We start from the raw sequence: 22601 nt of genomic DNA on the forward strand, positions 1-22601 counted from the left end.
ATAATGCGGCATGTCTCATTCAGAGCCACATCCACTGTTTTAGCGTGGTGAGATGTGTTCCACACTGGGCATGCATACTCAGCAGCAGAGTAGCATAGCGCAAGGGCAGATGTCTTCACTGTGTCTGGTTGTGATCCCCAGGTTGTGCCAATCAGCTTTCGTATGATATTGTTTCTAGCGCCCACTTTTTGCTTGATGTTCAGGCAGTGCTTCTTGTAGGTCAGAGCACGGCCCAGAGTGACTCCTCCCAGGTATTTGGGTGCGCTGCAATGCTCCAGAGGGAATCCTTCCTTCCCAGGTGATCATCCTCAGAGCTTGGGATGCTTGTCTGTTCTTGAGATGAAAAGCACATGTCTGTGTTATAGATGGGTTGGGGATCAGCTGGTTTTCCCTTTAATAGGCAGTAAGAGCACCTAGAGCTTCGGAGAGCTTCTGTTCAACCATCTCAAAGCTCCCTGCTTGAGCGGTGATGGCACGATCATCAGCATAGATGAAGCTCTCTGTCCCTTCTGGCAGTGGCTGGTCATTTGTGTCGATGTTGAACATGGATGGAGCAAGCACGCTCCCCTGAGGCAGGCCGTTCTTCTGTTTCCGCCATCTGCTTCTCTTTCCTGGAACTCAACAAAGAAGCTCCTGTTTTGTAGCAGGTTTCCTATGAGGCGGGTGAGGTGGTCGTCCTTTGTGATACTATACATTTTTCTCAGGAGGAGGAGGTGGTTCACAGTCTCATAAGCCGCTGACAGGTCTATGAAGACCGCTCCTGTGATCTGCTGCCTTTCAAAGCCATCTTCTATGGGCTGAGTCAGGTTCAGCACTTGCGATGTGCAGCTTTTGCCTTTCCTGAAGCCAGCTTGTTGTGGGATCAGACAGGGGTCTATATTTTCCATAATTCTATGCAAAATAAGTCTCTCCAGAACTTTGAGCATCATTACTACTACTAGCACTATCATTGTCAGTATTTACTCTTATTTTATTTTATTTATTTATATGCTGCCCTTAAATGTCGCAAATAAATAAATAAATACACTGAATGTTTGCCGGTCTGTGATCAGCCCTGAGTCCCCTTCCGTTAGAGAAAGGCAGCATATAAGTACTTTAAATAAATAAATACGCATTGCGGACGCAAGAAGGGCTTTTACCGTGAGCTCCTGCTTGATGTACTCAATAGTGGCCTCCAAGGCTCTTGTTCCACGCGTTGCTTCGTCTTCCACCGCTTTCACTGTCTTCAGGAGAGACGTCACATTGGTCACCATCACCTGCAAAGCGAAAGAAAATAACGCTAATAATGCTACTACTAACAATAACTTTTATGGGCTGAGCATGACTTATTATTATTATTATTACTACTACTACTAGCCGTCCCCTGCCACGCATTGTTGTGGCCCACATGGGGGTCCTGTGTGGGAGGTTTGGCCCAATTCTATCGTTGATGGGGTTCAAAATGCTCTGTGATTGTAGGTGAACTATAAATCCCAGCAACGACAACTCCCATATGTCAAGATTCTATTTGCCCCAAACTCCACCAGTGTTCACATTTGGGCATATTGAGTATTCGTGTAGAGTTTGGTCCAGATCTATCATGGTTTGAGTCCACAGTGATCGCTGGATGTAGGAGAACTACAACTCCAACACAGCCCACCAAACGCTTCTAGTATTTTCTGTTGGTCACGGGAGAACTGTGTGCCAAGTTTGGTTCAATTCCATCGTTTGTGAACTTCAGAATAGTCTTTGATTGTAAGTGAACTATAAATCCCAGCAACTACAACTCCCAAATGACAAAATCATTTTTTCTGAGTGAAGGACATACATTGGGTTGTTAGGTGTATCGTGTCCAAATTTGGTGTCAATTCCCCCAGTGGTTTTTGAGTTTTGTGAATACCACAAATGAACATTACATTTTTATTTATATAGATTATTATTATTATTATTATTATTATTGCTTTTTAAGTCCCTTCTGCTGTGTTTTCCAGTATTTTTATGAGTGATGGCCACTCGTTGGCCTCATCGGTATCTTGTGCCCAAATTCGGTGTCAATTTGTCCACTGGTTTTTAAGTTATGTTCATCCCACAAATGAACATTTTTTATTTATATAGATTCTATTATTATGCTATTATTATTTTATTTATATTATATTTATTAATATTTTATTCTATTATCCTATGTTGTTATTATTATTATATTATAATATTATTATTGTTGTTGTTATTATTATTTCTATGACCCTTCACACACACACCCCTTCACACACAAACACACACCCCTTCACACACACACACACACACACACACCCCTTCACACACACACACCCCCTTCACACACACACACACCCCTTCACACACACACACACACACCCCTTCACACACACACCCTTCACACACACACACCCCTTCACACACACACACACCCCTTCACACACACACACACCCTTCACACATACACACCCCTTCACACACACACACCCCATGCTCAGGAACAATAGCCTAGCTTTGCAATGCTGGATTTCTAATTATTATTATTATTATTATTAATGTATTTTTATTTTTTTGGCTTTTTAAATCCCTTCTGCTGTGTCTTTCAATGTTTTTATGAGTGATGGTCACTCGTTGGCTTCATCGGTATCTTGTGTCCAAATTCAGTGTCAATTCGTCCAGTGGTTTTTGAGTTATGTTAATCCCACAAACGAACATTATATTTTTATTTATATAGATCGTTGTTGTTGATGTTCCTTACAGCTATATCATTATTATTAAATGGGAAATAAAAATTAAAAAAACAAATAAAAATAAATGCCGTTTCCTTACTTTGGCCGCCCCTTTGAGCTGGTACATAGAAGGGTCATCTGCAGGTTTGCTGGCCGCTCCTTTGGTGGCGCCAATGAGGTCCGACAAGGCTTTGGCCACGTCCTTTATGGCGTTGATCAACACCACCTGCAACACATGGGAAAACTCCACTCAGTTTGGCCCTTCCCTGCTTGGCAATGGGCCAGACTCGATGGCGTTTGGGTGGCCCCCTAATAATAATGTGACGAAGTGTAATTTTTATTCCTATGGTTATGTGTTGTTTAAACAGTAGTTAATAAATGGTAAGTATGTAGGATTATATTTTGTTAGAGATGGTGGCTGGTTTGGCTTGAGCTGAGTTGCCAAGGCAACAGGGGCTGAGCCAACTGTCACTTCACGGGGCAGCTGTTTGAAAGTGGCAGTCTGTAAGCCGGTGAGCTACAGGGAAGACTGATTTCTCTAGTGGGAGAATCAGGGAAGAGTCTGTGACTATCAGAGTTGCAGAAAGGACTGAAATCTCTAGGTGGGGATTCAGGGAACTAGTCTGTGACCAAAGAGTTACAGGAGAAGGTAGTTGATCCTGTGGTGTATGGAAAACCATCAGGAATACTATAGTTAGAGAACTATAGGGAAGACTGGTTCTTTAATATTAAGAATCAGGGTTTGGCTTATTTGTAGTAAAACCCCGTCCAGTACAGGTTGCCACCCTATGCCCCAATCTGGTTTACGATCGACCAGGAGGACCTCTGTCTTGTCGGGATTGATCTTCAGTTTGTTCCTCCTCATCCAGACAGACATAGCGGCCAGGCACTCGTCCAGCACTCGAGGGCTTCCTTGACATTAGGTGGAAATGAGTAGTAGAATTGTGCGTCATCTGCATAGAGGTGGCACCCAACTCCAAAACTCCGGATGACCTCTCCCAGCGGTTTCATGTAGATGTTGAAAAGCATGGGAGACAGAATAGAGCCTTGCGGGACCCCACAGGTCAAAGGCCAGGGGTCTGAGCAGGTGTCACCTAGCTTCACCATCTGGGAACGACCCTCCAGGAAAGACCGGAGCCACGACAAAACTGTGCCCCCGAGACCCATCCCAGAGAGTCGTCCCAGAAGGATACCATGATTGATGGTATCGAAAGCTGCTGAGATGTCCAAGAGAACCAGCAGGGTCACACTCCCCCTATCCTGCTCTCTACGGAGGTCATCCACCGAGCCGACCAAAGCCGTCTTGGTGCCGTGATCGGGCCTAAACCCAGACTGTGATTGGTCCAGATAGTTGGTCCAGAGCCTCCACGTCCTCAGGAAGAACAAGCTGGAAGGAATCCCACAAAACCGGACAAGCACGTGCTTCGGTCACCTCCTCTGGAACTGTAATTTAACTGGAGTCCAACTCAAGATGTATCTCAACCCTGATGCCACCCATGATTTCCTATGAATCCTGATGCCACCTCAAACTTTGGGGCGCTTCTTGGACTAGGTGGCCTTTTGGGGGCCCTTCCCAACCACAGAGGCCAATGCCAAGACAAAAAGGAATTCCATATAAATATTAGGAAGGATTTCTTGGAGAGAACGGATTCCCTTGGTGGATTTCCCTCTTTGGACTCTGTTTAATGGCCTTCAAAGGAGAACCCACCTCCTTCCAAGGCGGTTCACATCCCAATAGGCTTAGAAAGGACCCCAGAGGTCATCTAGTCCAACCTCTTTCCACGTCGGAATCAAGTACCTGTGTTTCGGGGTCGTCGGACCCCAGGCTGGCGGCCCCCAGCTTGACCACTTCGGCCAACTGCGTGATAGTGGAGGCCGAGGAGTGGGCAGCTTGGGCCAGCTGCTCCTGACTGGAGGCTGCCCCCGAGACCAGCAGCTTGGTGTCTTCCACCAGGGCCTTCGCCGTCTTCAGGATGTTTTCCCTGCAAAGAGATACAAAGAGAGAGAGAGAGAGATCGAGATCGAGAGATCTATATCTATATATATAAAAATGCTCATGTCGTCATGAGTGGCTTAAAAACAAAAGAACCGCTGGGCCAATACCCACCACATTTGGCAACAAAACTCGTCACCATACAAGGTGTGACCATCAATAATAAAAAACAAAAAAAGAACTTACAAATCCTAAAAAAGAAGAAGATACCACTGGGCATGCGTACTGCGACGGGGGGTGGGGTGCGCGCGCGCTCACACACACAGGAGAGCTCCACGTGGCGGAGCCTGTGCCGGCAACGGCCTGGAGTCAGCCTTGGCTCTCTCCCTCCTCCTTCTCTCCCTTCCTTCTCTCTTCCCCCATTTTCTCCCTTCATGCCTTCCCTGTCTTCTCCCTCCCTCTTTCCCTCATCCTTCCCCTCTTTCCTTCTCTCTTTCCTCTTTCCTTTCCTCCCTCCCTTCTATCATTCCTCCTTCCCTTCTTCCTCCGTCTTCAGCTCTCCCCTTGGGTGCCGCCATCAAGGGGCTCCGGCGATGCAAATAGGGACGAGGTGGGCATGGCTAAGAACAGCTCTTCCTGAAGGCCACTGGGGGCGTGGCCTTCAGGAAGAGCTGTGCTTAGCCACGCCCACCCCGTCCCTCTGCATCACAGCTCGCCGCAAGGGAAGGAAGGGAAACTGCGAGATTTTAATGGTTCTGGAGGGAGGGAGGAGTACCTCCTATTAATGAAGCAAATGAAGCAATTCGTATTTCCTGATATTTCCGATCTTTTTTTCAAGAAAATTTCGGAAATAATTTCAAAATCGAATCACCAGCACCCCTTGCATCCGAAACGAGTTTTGAACCTTTTTTTTTTTTTGGATCACCCAAGCCTAACATATATATATATATATATATATATATATATATATACACACTCATACATACTTACACACACACATATATGAAATAGATATATTATCATAGACTTGGGAGGGACCCCCAAAGGCCATCCAGTCCAGCCTGGTTCTTAACTCATATTTCTGTAATTTGTGGATGGCCCATATACATATATGAGCTAGAGACAGTATCATGGATGTGGGAGGGCCCCCCAAAGACCACCCAACCCGATCCCCTGACCTGTGGTCGGCGAAGGACTCGTTGTTCTCGGCGTGGAGGGTCCCGGCGGTGGCGAACATGATGGTGGTGTCCAGGTCGGCGATGATGCCGGAGACGGCGCTGGCGGCCGTGATGCAGGCCTGGGTGCCCTTGTTGCCGGCCTGCAGAGCGGACAGCACCAGCGAGACCTGCAAGGGACAGAGCTAGGCCAGCGGGTGGGCAACCGCCCCAGAGAGGCAGACAAAAAAGGGACACTCTGCCAACGCAGAAAACTAATCTGACCCTACCATCCCATCTAGGAACAAAGCAATGAAGATCTGTTTATTCCCCAAAGCCCAAAGCGGTTGACCACACTGAAGTGTGACAACCAATGGTGACAAATCGGCCATAAAGTAAATAATATATTTCAATGACCCCAAGGGGAGGCTTCAGGGTCTTCGAACCTTGACCGTGTGATCAGAGGCGGCCCTAGGTTATTTTCAAACTGTATTTTGCCGCCCCCCCTCCCAAATCATTGATATATATTTTCTGTTTGTCGTGGGAGTTCTGTGTGCCATATTTGGTTCAATTCCATCCTTGGTGGAGTTCAGAATGCTCTTTGATTGGGAAAGGGGGAGGGGCAGGTCAAGCAGCCCCCTCCCTCCTCTGTCTCTCTCTCTCTCCCCCTCCCCTCCCCTTAAGGGAAAGGGAGAGGGGAAGGTCAAGCAGCACCCTCCCTCCTCTCTGTCTCTATCTCCCCCCTCCCCTCCCCGTAAGGGGGAGGGGGAGGTCAAGCAGTACCCCCCCGGCTTTCTGTCTCTCTCTCCTCCTCCCCTCCCCATAAGGGAAAGGGGGAGGGGGAGGTCAAGCAGCACCCACTCCCTCTGTGTCTCTCTCCCCCTCCCCTCCCCTCCGAGGTGCGCTCCTCTTTTCTTCTCCTTTGATAGGCTGGCCCTGAGCGCCCAGCGCGCGCAAGTGCAGGCAACCACTCACCCACCCACCCACCCACCCACTCGCGCTCCACCCGCCTTGCGCTCCTCTCCTCTGCCCAATCTGTGGGTGGGCCAAAGGGCGGAGCCACCGCACTGCACTTGCTCCCTTCCCTGGCCCGCTTCAGGTCCAGAACGCATCTGAAAAACCCAGAGTGTGCACCAAAATTCGCCTCTTCTCCTGACTTTCTCCTCAGCCATTGGGACCGAGAGAGAGAGAGAGAGAGCCCTGGAAGTATCTCCCACCTCCGCTCCCTCCTTGGTTTCTGCGCCTACCTTCAGGAAAGGTGGGCATCTCCACCTCTCTCTCTCTCTCTCTCTCTCTTGGTCCCAATGGCTGAGGAGAAAGTCAGGAGAAGAGGTGACTTTTGGTGCGCACGCCAAGATCTTCAGACACGCCTCCGGACCCAAAGCGGGCCAGGCAAGGGAGCAAGTGCGGCACGGCGGCACCGCCCCTTGGCCCATCTGCGGATTGGGGAGAGGAGAGGAGGCGGGTGGAGCGCCGGGGGCTCAGGAAAGGGAGCAGGTCATGGGAAAGGGATTGAACGCGGAGAACGATTGAGTGCCGGCTCCGCTCGTGCACCCGGTGTCCGGGTGGAGCAGGAACGAGAGGGGCGAGGCGAGGCTCAAGGGCCCGGCCCCTTTGGGAAGAGGATTGCCCGGCAGCGAGGGAAGAAAGCCGAGGCTCCCCCCGGACTGCTAGGGCTGTTGCGAGCTGGGGGGGGGGGGCGCTCCTCAAGTGGCGGTCGAGGGGCATTTACAGAGGCGCTTCTGCACCCCTGGCAAAAAAAAAAGTGTTCTGCGACCGCTTACTTTGCGTAATGGACGAGCCGCCCCTGCGTGTGATCCCATCATCCCATCTCAGGCCATAATATTCATTTTATGTGTTGGGGTTCAGCCTGATCCTGATCTGTGTGAACCGGATTCTCTGATAGTTTTCCAACTGAGCAAGCTCTCCCTGACCCTGACAGTGTGGAATCTGTTGTTGATGCAGAGGTCAGCGGAGATGAAAATGAAACTCAGCAGCTGGAGGAAAATGTTTTGAAAGTTAGCCGTGATATCACTAGCCGTGATATCTCTCCACCTGGGGTTTTTAATGAGGACCGAAGAGAACAGATAGTTAGAGACAGAAATATTTCCCAGTTTCTACGAAGGTCACATCGTTTACAGGAGAGACAGGCCCAGACGTCAAAGTCAAGGGGTGTTTCAAAGAATAGCTTCTTTGGTTTAAGAGGCCTCCTGCCGGGTGCCTCTTTAGATCAAGCAACGTTTGGGACTGTGGCTGTGCCTTGGCAGAATTCCTGTGTTTCATGGCCGGTAATCCCAGAGGATTGTAGCTATCAAGTTCATGGTTAGTAAAAGGCTAACAGGTTCCTGGTTCTTGTATTGTGGCTTTTGAAATTTTGCTCAAGTTCAGAGATTCTACTGACTGCTGTGTTGTTCTGTGGCTTTTTGACTTTGCATTTACCTTTCTTTTGTAACCAATTTTTCATCAATAAACAAGGATTGCTTTTCCTACAGTCCAGTGGGGTGGATTTAATCTTATAGTCTCGTTTCTTGAACTGGGAAGTAACATTATGATGACCCTTTAATTCCCCAAGGCCTTTTATGGAGTGGCAGTATAGCAACAACAGTGATATAATTGATGATGAAGGAAAATAATACATTTCAATGACTCTGTTAATTGCTGCCGAGCCCAAGGGAAGGTTTCGGGGTCACCGGACCCTGACCCTGTGACCCTGCTGTCCCATCTCAGGCCATAGTATTCGTTTTATGGGGCCCTTTAATTCCCCCGAAGCCCTCTCTCTTTGTTCTAGCCTCCTAAAGAGAGCCTCGTCCTGCCTTCCTTGGCACCGACCTTCTCGCTGACGGCCCGCGCACACTCGATGAGCTCCCGCTTGGTGTAGCTGTCGGTGGGGCAGACCTGCAGAGCGCCGCCCTTCTGGACGAGGAAGATACAGCCGTGGCCCAGCTCCTGCACACGAGTCCGGATCTGGAGGCCGATCTGGGGGAAAGAATAAGGAATCAACAGAATAAGAACAACAATAATAATATAAACCCTTTCCCCTAGTTCCAACAGACTTCACTACCCCTGAGGATGCTTGCCATAGATGCAGGCGAAACGTCAGGGGAGAATGCCTCTAGAACATGGCCATAGAGCCCAAAAAAACCTACAACAACCCATTCACACCTAGCTCCAGCAGACAAGAGTCCTTTGTCCCACCTTGGTCCTTCCACAGATATATAAACCCTTTTTCCTAGTTCCAACAGACCTCACTACCCCTGAGGATGCTTGCCATAGATGCAAGCGAAACATCAGGAGAGAATGCCTCTAGAACATGGCCATATAGCCCGAAAAAACCTACAACAACCCATTCACACCTAGCTCCAGCAGACAAGAGTCCTTTGCCCCACGCCAGTCATTCCACAGATATATAAACCCATTTTCCTACTTCCAACAGACCTCACTACCCCTGAGGATGCTTGCCATAGATGCAGGCGAAACGTCAGGAGAGAATGCCTCTAGAATGTGGCCATATAGCCCGAAAAAACCTACGACAACCCAGTAATTCCGGCCATGAAAGCCTTCGACAACAATAGTAATACTAAGGGGTCCTTCTTATGGAAGGAAAAGGCGGGGTATACATAAATACAATAATAATAATAATAATAATAATAATAATAATATGTAATAATAATAATATGTAATAATAATAATAGCAATAATAATAATAACAGCAATAATAATAAAAGGTGGGGTATAAATAAATACAACAATCTATATGTATAAAAATGCTCTGTGCATAATGAGTACCTTAAAAACGAAAGAACCAATGAACGAAATCACATCAAATTTGGCAACAAAACGTCTCACAACACAAGGAGTGACCATCACTCAAAAAGTTATGATTTTGTCATTTGGGAGTTGTAGTTGCTGGGATTTATAGTTCACCTACAATCAAAAAGCATTCTGAACTCCATCAATGATGGAATTGAACCAAACTTGGCACACAGAACTCTCATGACCAACAGAAAACACTGAAATGGTTTGGTGGGCATTGACCTTGAGTTTTGGAGTTGTAGTTTACCTACATCCAGAGACCACTGTGGACTCAAACAATGATGGATCTGGACCAAACTCTACAAGAATACTCAATATGCCCAAATGTGAACACAGATGGAGTTTGGGGAAAATAGAATTTTGACTTTTGGGAGTTGTAGTTGCTGAGATTTATAGTTCACCTAAAGTCAAAGAGCATTCTGAACTCCACCAACGACAGAATTGGGCCAAACCTCCCACACAGAAACCCCATGTGGGCCACAGCAACGCGTGGCAGGGGACGGCTAGTAATAATATGTAATAATAATAGTAGTAGTACTAATAATAATAGCAACAATAATAATTATGCTGATTCTGGCAGCCCAAGAACAAGCCATTAGAACAAATGCCATCAAAGCCAGAATTGAAAAGTTGACGACAGATCCCAAATGTAGACTCTGCAAGGAAGCAGATGAAACAAGAGATCCCATCCTCAGCTGCTGCAAGAAGATGGCGCAGACGGACTACAAGCAGAGGCACAACATCGTTGCTCAGATGGTTTATTGGAACTTGTGCCACAAACACCATCGGCCTGCGACAAAGAACTGGTGGGATCACAAGCCGGAAAAAGTTACAGGGAATGAACATGCCAAACTCCTCTGGGACTTCCGGATTCAGACAGAGAGAGTTCTGGAGCATAATACTCCTGACCTCACGATCGTGTTAAAAAACAAAGTGTGGATTGTCGATGTTGCAATCCCAGGCAACAGCAGGAATGAAGAGAAACAACTGGAAAAGCTGACACGAGACGAAGATTTAAAGATCGAACTGCAAAGACTCTGGCACAAGCCAGTCAAGGTGGTCCCAGTGGTGATTGGCACAGTGGATGCAGTGCCTCAAGACCTTGGCCTGCACTTAAACACAATCTGCGCTGACAAAATCACCACCTGTCAGCTGCAAAAGGCCACCCTACTTGGATCTGCACGCGTTATTCGCCAATATATCACACAGTCCTAGACATTTGGGAAGTGTCTGACGTGTGATCCAATACAACAGCCAGCAGACTGATCTTGTCTGCTGTGGACTCATCTTGTTGTGTTTCTAATCATCATCATTATCATCATCTACGTAAGGCCTTCTGACTTGGATCTGCGCGCATAATTCGAAAATACATCACACAGTCCTAGACGCTTGGGAAGTGTTCAACTTGTGATTTTGTGATACGAAATTCAACATAGAGATCTCGTTTGCTGTGACATACTTTTGTGCTTTTGTGTCAATGATAATAATAATAATAATAATAATAATAATAATACATCACGCAGTTCTAGACGCTTGGGAAGTGTTCAACTTGTGATTTTGTGATACGAAATTCAACATAGAGATCTCGTTTGCCGTGACATACTTTTGTGCTTTTGTGTCAATAATAATAATAATAATAATAATAACAACAACAATAATACATCACACAGTCCTAGACGCTTGGGAAGTGTTCAACTTGTGATTTTGTGATACGAAATCCAGCATAGAGATCTCGTTTGCCGTGACATACTTTTGTGCTTTTGTGTCAATAATAATAATAACAATAATAATAATAATAATACATCACGCAGTTCTAGACGCTTGGGAAGTGTTCAACTTGTGATTTTGTGATACGAAATCCAGCATAGAGATCTCGTTTGCCGTGACATACTTTTGTGCTTTTGTGTCAATAATAATAATAACAATAATAATAATAATAATACATCACGCAGTTCTAGACGCTTGGGAAGTGTTCAACTTGTGATTTTGTGATACGAAATTCAACATAGAGATCTCGTTTGCCGTGACATACTTTTGTGCTTTTGTGTCAATAATAATAATAATAATAATAATAACAACAACAATAATACATCACACAGTCCTAGACGCTTGGGAAGTGTTCAACTTGTGATTTTGTGATACGAAATCCAGCATAGAGATCTCGTTTGCCGTGACATACTTTTGTGCTTTTGTGTCAATAATAATAATAACAATAATAATAATAATAATACATCACGCAGTTCTAGACGCTTGGGAAGTGTTCAACTTGTGATTTTGTGATACGAAATTCAACATAGAGATCTCGTTTGCCGTGACATACTTTTGTGCTTTTGTGTCAATAATAATAATAATAATAATAATAATAACAACAATAATACATCACACAGTCCTAGACGCTTGGGAAGTGTTCAACTTGTGATTTTGTGATACGAAATTCAACATAGAGATCTCGTTTGCCGTGACATACGTTTGTGCTTTTGTGTCAATAATAATAATAATAATAATAATAATAATAATACATCACACAGTCCTAGACGCTTGGGAAGTGTTCAACTTGTGATTTTGTGATACGAAATCCAGCATATAGATCTCGTTTGGTGTGACATACTGTGTTTTTGTGTCAGAATAATAATAATAATAATAATAATAATAATAATATTTATTGCAAACCTCTTCTGGTTCGGCTGTGGCGGCTGCCATCCTGCCCTGGAAAGCCAAATGTCCGTAGTCGGTGGTCATTTGCGAGGCCAGTCCTCCCAGCTCTTCTGGGTTGGTGACCGCTTTGGTCATCTGCAAGGACACAGACAGCCTAATCAATACAAATTGCCTGGTTTATTTGCACAGTAATAATAATAATAATAATAATAATAATAATAATAATAGAAAAAAGAGGCAACGTAACACTTAATGACCGTATTTCCTTGAGTGTCATGTGCCACTGAATCTCATGCGCAACCCCCATTTTGGCTAGGTCACATTTGGTATAAGCCATTGGTTGAGGTTCTAGGTTTGAGCCTGCCACTTTTGGATTCTCGCTTGCTGAGGTGTTCCAGTGAGTGTCTCTGTAGATCTTAGAAAATTATTTCTTGATTTAAGTAATTGATGTGCTGGCTGACACCCAAACAGAGGATGAGTTGGAGATGTGTCCTTTCACTACTGGCTGCTACTTCCCGGCGGATGTCAGGTGGTGCAATACTGGCTAAGCAGTGTAATTTCTTCAGTGGTGTAGGGCGCAGACACCCTGTGATAATGCAGCATGTCTCATTAAGAGCCACATCTACTGTTTTAGTGTGGTGAGATGTGTTCCACACGAGGCTTGCATACTCAGCAGCAGAGTAGCAAAGTGCAAGGGCAGATGTCTTCACTGTGATCCCCAGGTTGTGCCAGTCAGCTTTCGTACGATAATGTTTCTAGCACCCACTTTTTGCTTGATGTTCAGGCAGTGCTTCTTGTAGGTCAGAGCACGGTCCAGAGTGACTCCCAGACTCCTGCAAAAGGGCGGATGTCTTCACTGTGTCTGGTTGTGATCCCCAGGTTGTGCCAGTCATCTTTCGTATGATATTGTTTCTAGCACCCACTTTTTGCTTGATGTTCAGGCAGTGCTTCTTGTAGGTCAGAGCACGGTCCAGAGTGACTCCCAGACTCCCGCACAAGGGCGGATGTCTTCACTGTGTCTGGTTGTGATCCCCAGGTTGTGCCAGTCAGCTTTCGTATGATATTGTTTCTAGCACCCACTTTTTGCTTGATGTTCAGGCAGTGCTTCTTGAAGGTCAGAGCACGGTCCAGAGTGACTCCCAGGTATTTGGGTGCGCACAAGGGCGGATGCCGTCACTGTGTCTGGTTGTGATCCCCAGGTTGTGCCAGTCAGCTTTCGTATGATATTGTTTCTAGCACCCACTTTTTGTTTGATGTTCAGGCAGTGCTTCTTGAAGGTCAGAGCACGGTCCAGAGTGACTCCCAGACTCCCGCACAAGGGCGGATGTCTTCACTGTGTCTGGTTGTGATCCCCAGGTTGTGCCAGTCAGCTTTCGTATGATATTGTTTCTAGCGCCCACTTTTTGCTTGATGTTCAGGCAGTGCTTCTTGTAAGTCAGAGCACGGTCTAGAGTGACTCCCAGGTATTTGGGTGCGCACAAGGGCAGATGTCTTCACTGTGTCTGGTTGTGATCCCCAGGTTGTGCCAGTCAGCTTTCGTATGATATTGTTTCTAGCACCCACTTTTTGCTTGATGTTCAGGCAGTGCTTCTTGTAGGTCAGAGCACGGTCCAGAGTGACTCCCAGACTCCCGCACAAGGGCGGATGTCTTCACTGTGTCTGGTTGTGATCCCCAGGTTGTGCCAGTCAGCTTTTCTATGATATTGTTTCTAGCGCCCACTTTTTGCTTGATGTTCAGGCAGTGCTTCTTGTAGGTCAGAGCACGGTCCAGAGTGACTCCTCCCAGGTATTTGGGTGCGCACAAGGGCGGATGTCTTCACTGTGTCTGGTTGTGATCCCCAGGTTGTGCCAGCCAGCTTTGGAGTGGGAACCATGATCGGATAAAATAAGGACAGAATATTTCCTGGCATCCCTGTGTGGGATGGATAAACATCCCATCTCTTACCATTTCTTGGGCCGTCACCGCAATGGCTTTGGAGTATTTGACCACGGTGGTCTGGTAGTCCACAAAGGAGGCCTTGGTCTCCGGAGGAGTGCCTTCGTCCAGCTAAGGAAGAGGAAGAGGTAGAGGAAGAGGAGGAAGAACAAGGAGGAAGGGGCAGTTAGCCATCTTGTAAGGGCAGGAGGATAAGAGTATGTGCGTGTGTATGGATGCATCTACCTCCAGCTCATGGCTATCTCCCTATCTATCTCCAATTAACATCCATCTATCTATGTATGCATGCACATTAATTATTGTTAATTTTTAATTTCATACATTTGTACCCTGTCTTTCTCATTTTAGTGCTCATTTTAGTGCTAATTTATTAATTTCCAGTTTATCTCTCAATCTCTATCTATTAGGCTTGGTTGATCGTGTTCGTTAGTTTCTAAACTCGTTACGAATTCGTATTTAAATTAGCTTTCAATCCAATATCGAGCCATGCAGGAATAGTGTGAGGAGTAATTAAGAATCGAAACAATTTTTCCAATTTTCGTAATTATTTTCATATGTATTATTATATTATATTATAATTGTATATTATTATATTATATTATAATTATATTATATGTTCTAATTGTATGTTATTATATTATATTAATATAATTGTATATTAAAGCACCCCTGACAGATGGCCATCTATTCTTAATACTAATAATATAATATAATATTAAAACTATTCTTATTATATATTATATTATATTATAATATTATATTATTATTGTATATTATATTATTATAATTGTATATTATTATATTATATTATATTATGTTATATTATTATATGTTCTAATTGTATGTTATTATATTATATTAATATAATTGTATATTAAAGCACCCCTGACAGATGGCCATCCATTCTTAATAATAATAATATAATGTAATATTAAAACTATTATTATTATTATATATTATATTATATTATTATTGTATATTATATTATATGTTATAATTGTATGTTATTATATTAATATAATTGTATATTAAAGCACCCCTGACAGATGGCCATCTATTCTTAATAATAATAATAATAATATAATATAATATCGAAACTATTATTATTCTATATTATATTATTATAATTGTATATTATTATATTATATTATTATTATATTATATGTTATAATTGTATGTTATTATATTATATTAATATAATTGTATATTAAAGCACCCCTGACAGATGGCCATCTATTCTTAATAATAATAATATAATATAATATAGACTAATAATAATAGAAAGACGTTTAGCTGGGTCAAGACAAGCCGTTCTAAAGCGTTTTAAAGACTGGATTCCTGTAAGTGCGGACTCCGTTCTGACTTCGGATTGTTTTTGGATGGACATCTCATTCTGACTTCATCTTCTGCTTTTGGACGTGCTCTGGGCTTGGGACAGTTTTTTGATAATATAATATAATATAATATAATATAATACAGTTTTTATCACACCAACAGTCAACCACAGAGGGAGAGGGAAGCTTCAGAAGTTCCCCCCGTCCGTTGGGAGGGTTTTTTCGCGTATTGCGCAATCGCGTCCGCCATTAACGAATCAATTCGTATATTTACGAAATATCATAAATATTGACATTTGAAATTTCGGAAATCCTCTCAGATTAGAAACATGGGCGCCCCCGAGATACAAAACGAGTTTAGAACCATTTTTTTTCTTGATCAACCAAGCCTACTATCTATCTATTTTCAGTCCATACCTACCTATCTCCCATTAATATATATACAGACACACACATCTCCAATTACCAAATTACCATCAATCAATCTATCTATCTATCATCTATTCATGAATCGATCCATCCACCTATCCATCCATTCATCCATCCATCCATCCATCCGCCTGCCTATCTATCTATCTATCTATCTATCTATCTATCTATCTATCTATCTAATTCAACTATTCATGAATCTATCCATCCATCCATCCATCCATCCATCCGCCTGTCTGTCTGTCTATCTATCTATCTATCTATCTATCTATCTATCTATCCATCAATCAATTCAACCATTCATGAATCAATCCATCCACCTAGCAATCCATCCATCCATCCATCCGCCTGTCTGTCTGTCTATCTATCTATCTATCTATCTATCTATCTATCTATCTATCAATTCAACCATTCATGAATCAATCCATCCACCTATCAATCCATCCATCCATCCATCCATCCATCCATCCATCCATCTATTCATCGGCCTATCTATCTATCTATCTATCTATCTATCTATAATCTGTTTGTGAATTAATCCATCCACCTATTAATCCAAATATCTATCTATCTATCTATCTATCTATCTATCATCCACTGATTAATCAATCCATCCACCTATCCATCCATCCATCCATCCATTGGCCTATCTATCTATCTATCTATCTATCTATCATCTGTTCGTGAATCAATCCATCCACCTATCAATCCAAATATCTATCTATCTATCTATCTATCTATCTATCCATCCATCCATCTGCCATATATCCATCCATCCATCCATCCATCCATCCATCCATCCGCCTGTCTGTCTATCTATCTATCTATCTATCTATCTATCTATCTATCTATCTATAATCTGTTTGTGAATTAATCCATCCACCTATTAATCCAAATATCTATCTATCTATCTATCTATCTATCTATCATCCACTGATTAATCAATCCATCCACCTATCCATCCATCCATCCATCCATTGGCCTATCTATCTATCTATCTATCTATCTATCTATCTATCATCTGTTCGTGAATCAATCCATCCACCTATCAATCCAAATATCTATCTATCTATCTATCTATCTATCTATCTATCTATCTATCCATCCATCCATCCATCCACATATCCATCCATCCATCTGCCATATATCCATCCATCCATCCACCCACTAATGATTCAATACATCCATCCAACTATCCATCCATCTACATATCCATCTCTGTATCTGCCATCTTTCTATCTATCATTCATCATTCAGTCCATCCTCCTATCCATCCATCTATCCATCCATCCATCTAGCCATCTATCTCTCATCCATCCATTAAATAATTCCACCCACCCATCCATCAGCATATCCATCCATCCATCCATATATCCATATATCCATCCATCCATCCATCCATCAACCCATCCATCCATCAACATATCCATCCATCAACATATCTATCCATCCAACTATCCATTCACTAATGATTCAATACATCCATCCAACTATCCATCCATCTACATATCCATCTATCTATCTGCCATCTTTCTATCTATCATTCATCATTCAGTCCATCCTCCTATCCCTCCATCCATCTATCTGTCATCCATCCATCCATCAATAATTCCACCCACCCACCCACCCATCAACATATCCATCCATCCATCCATCTATCTGCCATCTATCTATCCATTTATCTGTCTGTCCGTCCATCCATCCATCCATCCATCCATCATAATGTTGGACTGGATGGCTTTGGGGGTCCCTTCCAGCTCTAGAATTCTATCCACCCATATCTATCTATCTATCTATCTATCTATCTATCTATCTATCCATCAATCAATTCAACCATTCATGAATCAATCCATCCACCTAGCAATCCATCCATCCATCCATCCATCCATCCGCCTGTCTGTCTGTCTGTCTATCTATCTATCTATCTATCTATCTATCTATCTATAATCTGTTTGTGAATTAATCCATCCACCTATTAATCCAAATATCTATCTATCTATCTATCTATCTATCTATCTATCATCCACTGATTAATCAATCCATCCACCTATCCATCCATCCATTGGCCTATCTATCTATCTATCTATCTATCTATCATCTGTTCGTGAATCAATCCATCCACCTATCAATCCAAATATCTATCTATCTATCTATCTATCTATCTATCTATCTATCCATCCATCCATCCACATATCCATCCATCCATCTGCCATATATCCATCCATCCATCCACCCACTAATGATTCAATACATCCATCCAACTATCCATCCATCTACATATCCATCTCTGTATCTGCCATCTTTCTATCTATCATTCATCATTCAGTCCATCCTCCTATCCATCCATCTATCCATCCATCCATCTAGCCATCTATCTCTCATCCATCCATTAAATAATTCCACCCACCCATCCATCAGCATATCCATCCATCCATCCATCCATCCATCCATATATCCATATATCCATCCATCCATCAACCCATCCATCCATCAACATATCCATCCATCAACATATCTATCCATCCAACTATCCATTCACTAATGATTCAATACATCCATCCAACTATCCATCCATCTACATATCCATCTATCTATCTGCCATCTTTCTATCTATCATTCATCATTCAGTCCATCCTCCTATCCCTCCATCCATCTATCTACCTAGCCATCTATCTGTCATCCATCCATCCATCAATAATTCCACCCACCCACCCACCCATCAACATATCCATCCATCCATCCATCTATCTGCCATCTATCTATCCATTTATCTGTCTGTCCGTCCATCCATCCATCCATCCATCCATCCATCCATCCATCCATCATAGTGTTGGACTGGATGGCTTTGGGGGTCCCTTCCAGCTCTAGAATTCTGTCCACCCATATCTATCTGTCTATCTATCTATCTATCTATCTATCTATCTATCCATCCATCAATCAATTCAACCATTCATGAATCAATCCATCCACCTAGCAATCCATCCATCCATCCATCCATCCATCCATCCGCCTGTCTGTCTATCTATCTATCTATCTATCTATCTATCTATCTATCTATCAATCAATTCAACCATTCATGAATCAATCCATCCACCTATCAATCCATCCATCCATCCATCCATCCATCCATCTATCCATCGGTCTATCTATCTATCTATCTATCTATAATCTGTTTGTGAATTAATCCATCCACCTATTAATCCAAATATCTATCTATCTATCTATCTATCTATCATCCACTGATTAATCAATCCATCCACCTATCCATCCATCCATCCATCCATTGGCCTATCTATCTATCTATCTATCTATCTATCTATCTATCATCTGTTCGTGAATCAATCCATCCACCTATCAATCCAAATATCTATCTATCTATCTATCTATCTATCTATCTATCTATCTATCCATCCATCCATCCACATATCCATCCATCCATCTGCCATATATCCATCCATCCATCCATCCGCCTGTCTATCTATCTATCTATCTATCTATCTATCTATCTATCTATCTATCAATCAATTCAACCATTCATGAATCAATCCATCCACCTATCAATCCATCCATCCATCCATCTATCCATCGGCCTATCTATCTATCTATCTATCTATCTATCTATCTATCTATAATCTGTTTGTGAATTAATCCATCCACCTATTAATCCAAATATCTATCTATCTATCTATCTATCTATCATCCACTGATTAATCAATCCATCCACCTATCCATCCATCCATCCATCCATCCATTGGCCTATCTATCTATCTATCTATCTATCTATCATCTGTTCGTGAATCAATCCATCCACCTATCAATCCAAATATCTATCTATCTATCTATCTATCTATCTATCTATCTATCTATCTATCCATCCATCCATCCACATATCCATCCATCCATCTGCCATATATCCATCCATCCATCCACCCACTAATGATTCAATACATCCATCCAACTATCCATCCATCTACATATCCATCTCTGTATCTGCCATCTTTCTATCTATCATTCATCATTCAGTCCATCCTCCTATCCATCCATCTATCCATCCATCCATCTAGCCATCTATCTCTCATCCATCCATTAAATAATTCCACCCACCCATCCATCAGCATATCCATCCATCCATCCATATATCCATATATCCATCCATCCATCCATCAACCCATCCATCCATCAACATATCCATCCATCAACATATCTATCCATCCAACTATCCATTCACTAATGATTCAATACATCCATCCAACTATCCATCCATCTACATATCCATCTATCTATCTGCCATCTTTCTATCTATCATTCATCATTCAGTCCATCCTCCTATCCCTCCATCCATCTATCTACCTAGCCATCTATCTGTCATCCATCCATCCATCAATAATTCCACCCACCCACCCACCCATCAACATATCCATCCATCCATCCATCTATCTGCCATCTATCTATCCATTTATCTGTCTGTCCGTCCATCCATCCATCCATCCATCCATCCATCATAGTGTTGGACTGGATGGCTTTGGGGGTCCCTTCCAGCTCTAGAATTCTGTCCACCCATATCTATCTATCTATCTATCTATCTATCTATCTATCTATCTATCCATCAATCAATTCAACCATTCATGAATCAATCCATCCACCTAGCAATCCATCCATCCATCCATCCATCCATCCATCCGCCTGTCTGTCTATCTATCTATCTATCTATCTATCTATCAATCAATTCAACCATTCATGAATCAATCCATCCACCTATCAATCCATCCATCCATCCATCCATCCATCCATCTATCCATCGGTCTATCTATCTATCTATCTATCTATCTATCTATCTATCTATCTATAATCTGTTTGTGAATTAATCCATCCACCTATTAATCCAAATATCTATCTATCTATCTATCTATCTATCTATCATCCACTGATTAATCAATCCATCCACCTATCCATCCATCCATCCATCCATTGGCCTATCTATCTATCTATCTATCTATCTATCTATCATCTGTTCGTGAATCAATCCATCCACCTATCAATCCAAATATCTATCTATCTATCTATCTATCTATCTATCTATCTATCTATCTATCCATCCATCCATCCACATATCCATCCATCCATCTGCCATATATCCATCCATCCATCCATCTGCCTGTCTGTCTATCTATCTATCTATCTATCTATCTATCTATCTATCAATCAATTCAACCATTCATGAATCAATCCATCCACCTATCAATCCATCCATCCATCCATCTATCCATCGGCCTATCTATCTATCTATCTATCTATCTATCTATCTATCTATAATCTGTTTGTGAATTAATCCATCCACCTATTAATCCAAATATCTATCTATCTATCTATCTATCTATCATCCACTGATTAATCAATCCATCCACCTATCCATCCATCCATCCATCCATCCATTGGCCTATCTATCTATCTATCTATCTATCTATCTATCTATCTATCATCTGTTCGTGAATCAATCCATCCACCTATCAATCCAAATATCTATCTATCTATCTATCTATCTATCTATCTATCTATCCATCCATCCATCCATCCATCCACATATCCATCCATCCATCTGCCATATATCCATCCATCCATCCACCCACTAATGATTCAATACATCCATCCAACTATCCATCCATCTACATATCCATCTCTGTATCTGCCATCTTTCTATCTATCATTCATCATTCAGTCCATCCTCCTATCCATCCATCTATCCATCCATCCATCTAGCCATCTATCTCTCATCCATCCATTAAATAATTCCACCCACCCATCCATCAGCATATCCATCCATCCATCCATATATCCATATATCCATCCATCCATCCATCAACCCATCCATCCATCAACATATCCATCCATCAACATATCTATCCATCCAACTATCCATTCACTAATGATTCAATACATCCATCCAACTATCCATCCATCTACATATCCATCTATCTATCTGCCATCTTTCTATCTATCATTCATCATTCAGTCCATCCTCCTATCCCTCCATCCATCTATCTACCTAGCCATCTATCTGTCATCCATCCATCCATCAATAATTCCACCCACCCACCCACCCACCCATCAACATATCCATCCATCTATCTGCCATCTATCTATCCATTTATCTGTCTGTCCATCCATCCATCCATCCATCCATCCATCCATCCATCCATCATAGTGTTGGACTGGATGGCTTTGGGGGTCCCTTCCAGCTCTAGAATTCTATCCACCCCTCTCTATCTATCTATCTATCTATCTATCTATCTATCTATCTATTCCTTCCTTGGAGGGCAGCCACCCCCTGCTGACCTTGCTCATGGCTTCAGCGATGGAGTCCACCATGTTGGCCACCATGCCCACTTCGCTGGCGGCCTCGTTCAGGGTGACCATGAGGTCGTCTACAGCTTCCTTCATCAGCTGGGCAGCTTCCGTGATAGCGTCATGCGTGTGCGAGGCCTTCGGGGAGGAACGACAAGACGGAATCACACACAGAATCAATAGACAAGACCTGGGCCAACATAGGCCCTCCAGGTGTTTTGGACTCCAACTCCCACAATTCCTAACAGCCTACTTTCTGGTAGGAATTGTGGGAGTTGGGAGTCCAAAACACCTGGAGGGAGG

The 22601-nt window shown here is 43.0% G+C and overlaps 1 protein-coding gene across 3 annotated transcripts in view; it reads right to left on the bottom strand.

Annotated features, from left to right (window-relative positions):
- TLN2 (talin 2) overlaps nucleotides 1-22601 on the bottom strand; it is a 242376-nt gene that overhangs the window by 23998 nt on the left and 195777 nt on the right. For all 3 annotated transcript variants that reach the window (XM_067471232.1, XM_067471233.1, XM_067471234.1), the window contains 8 exons: nucleotides 22290-22436; nucleotides 14203-14304; nucleotides 12273-12392; nucleotides 8619-8765; nucleotides 5814-5980; nucleotides 4501-4684; nucleotides 2803-2928; nucleotides 1140-1256 (listed from right to left, as the gene is read on the bottom strand). In XM_067471232.1, the coding sequence (XP_067327333.1) occupies nucleotides 1140-1256; nucleotides 2803-2928; nucleotides 4501-4684; nucleotides 5814-5980; nucleotides 8619-8765; nucleotides 12273-12392; nucleotides 14203-14304; nucleotides 22290-22436 (1110 nt within the window). The remainder of the gene's footprint in view (nucleotides 1-1139; nucleotides 1257-2802; nucleotides 2929-4500; nucleotides 4685-5813; nucleotides 5981-8618; nucleotides 8766-12272; nucleotides 12393-14202; nucleotides 14305-22289; nucleotides 22437-22601) is intronic.

Source organism: Anolis sagrei, chromosome 9 (assembly GCF_037176765.1).
Source record: "Anolis sagrei isolate rAnoSag1 chromosome 9, rAnoSag1.mat, whole genome shotgun sequence".
In the NCBI taxonomy this organism is placed as follows: domain Eukaryota; kingdom Metazoa; phylum Chordata; class Lepidosauria; order Squamata; family Dactyloidae; genus Anolis; species Anolis sagrei.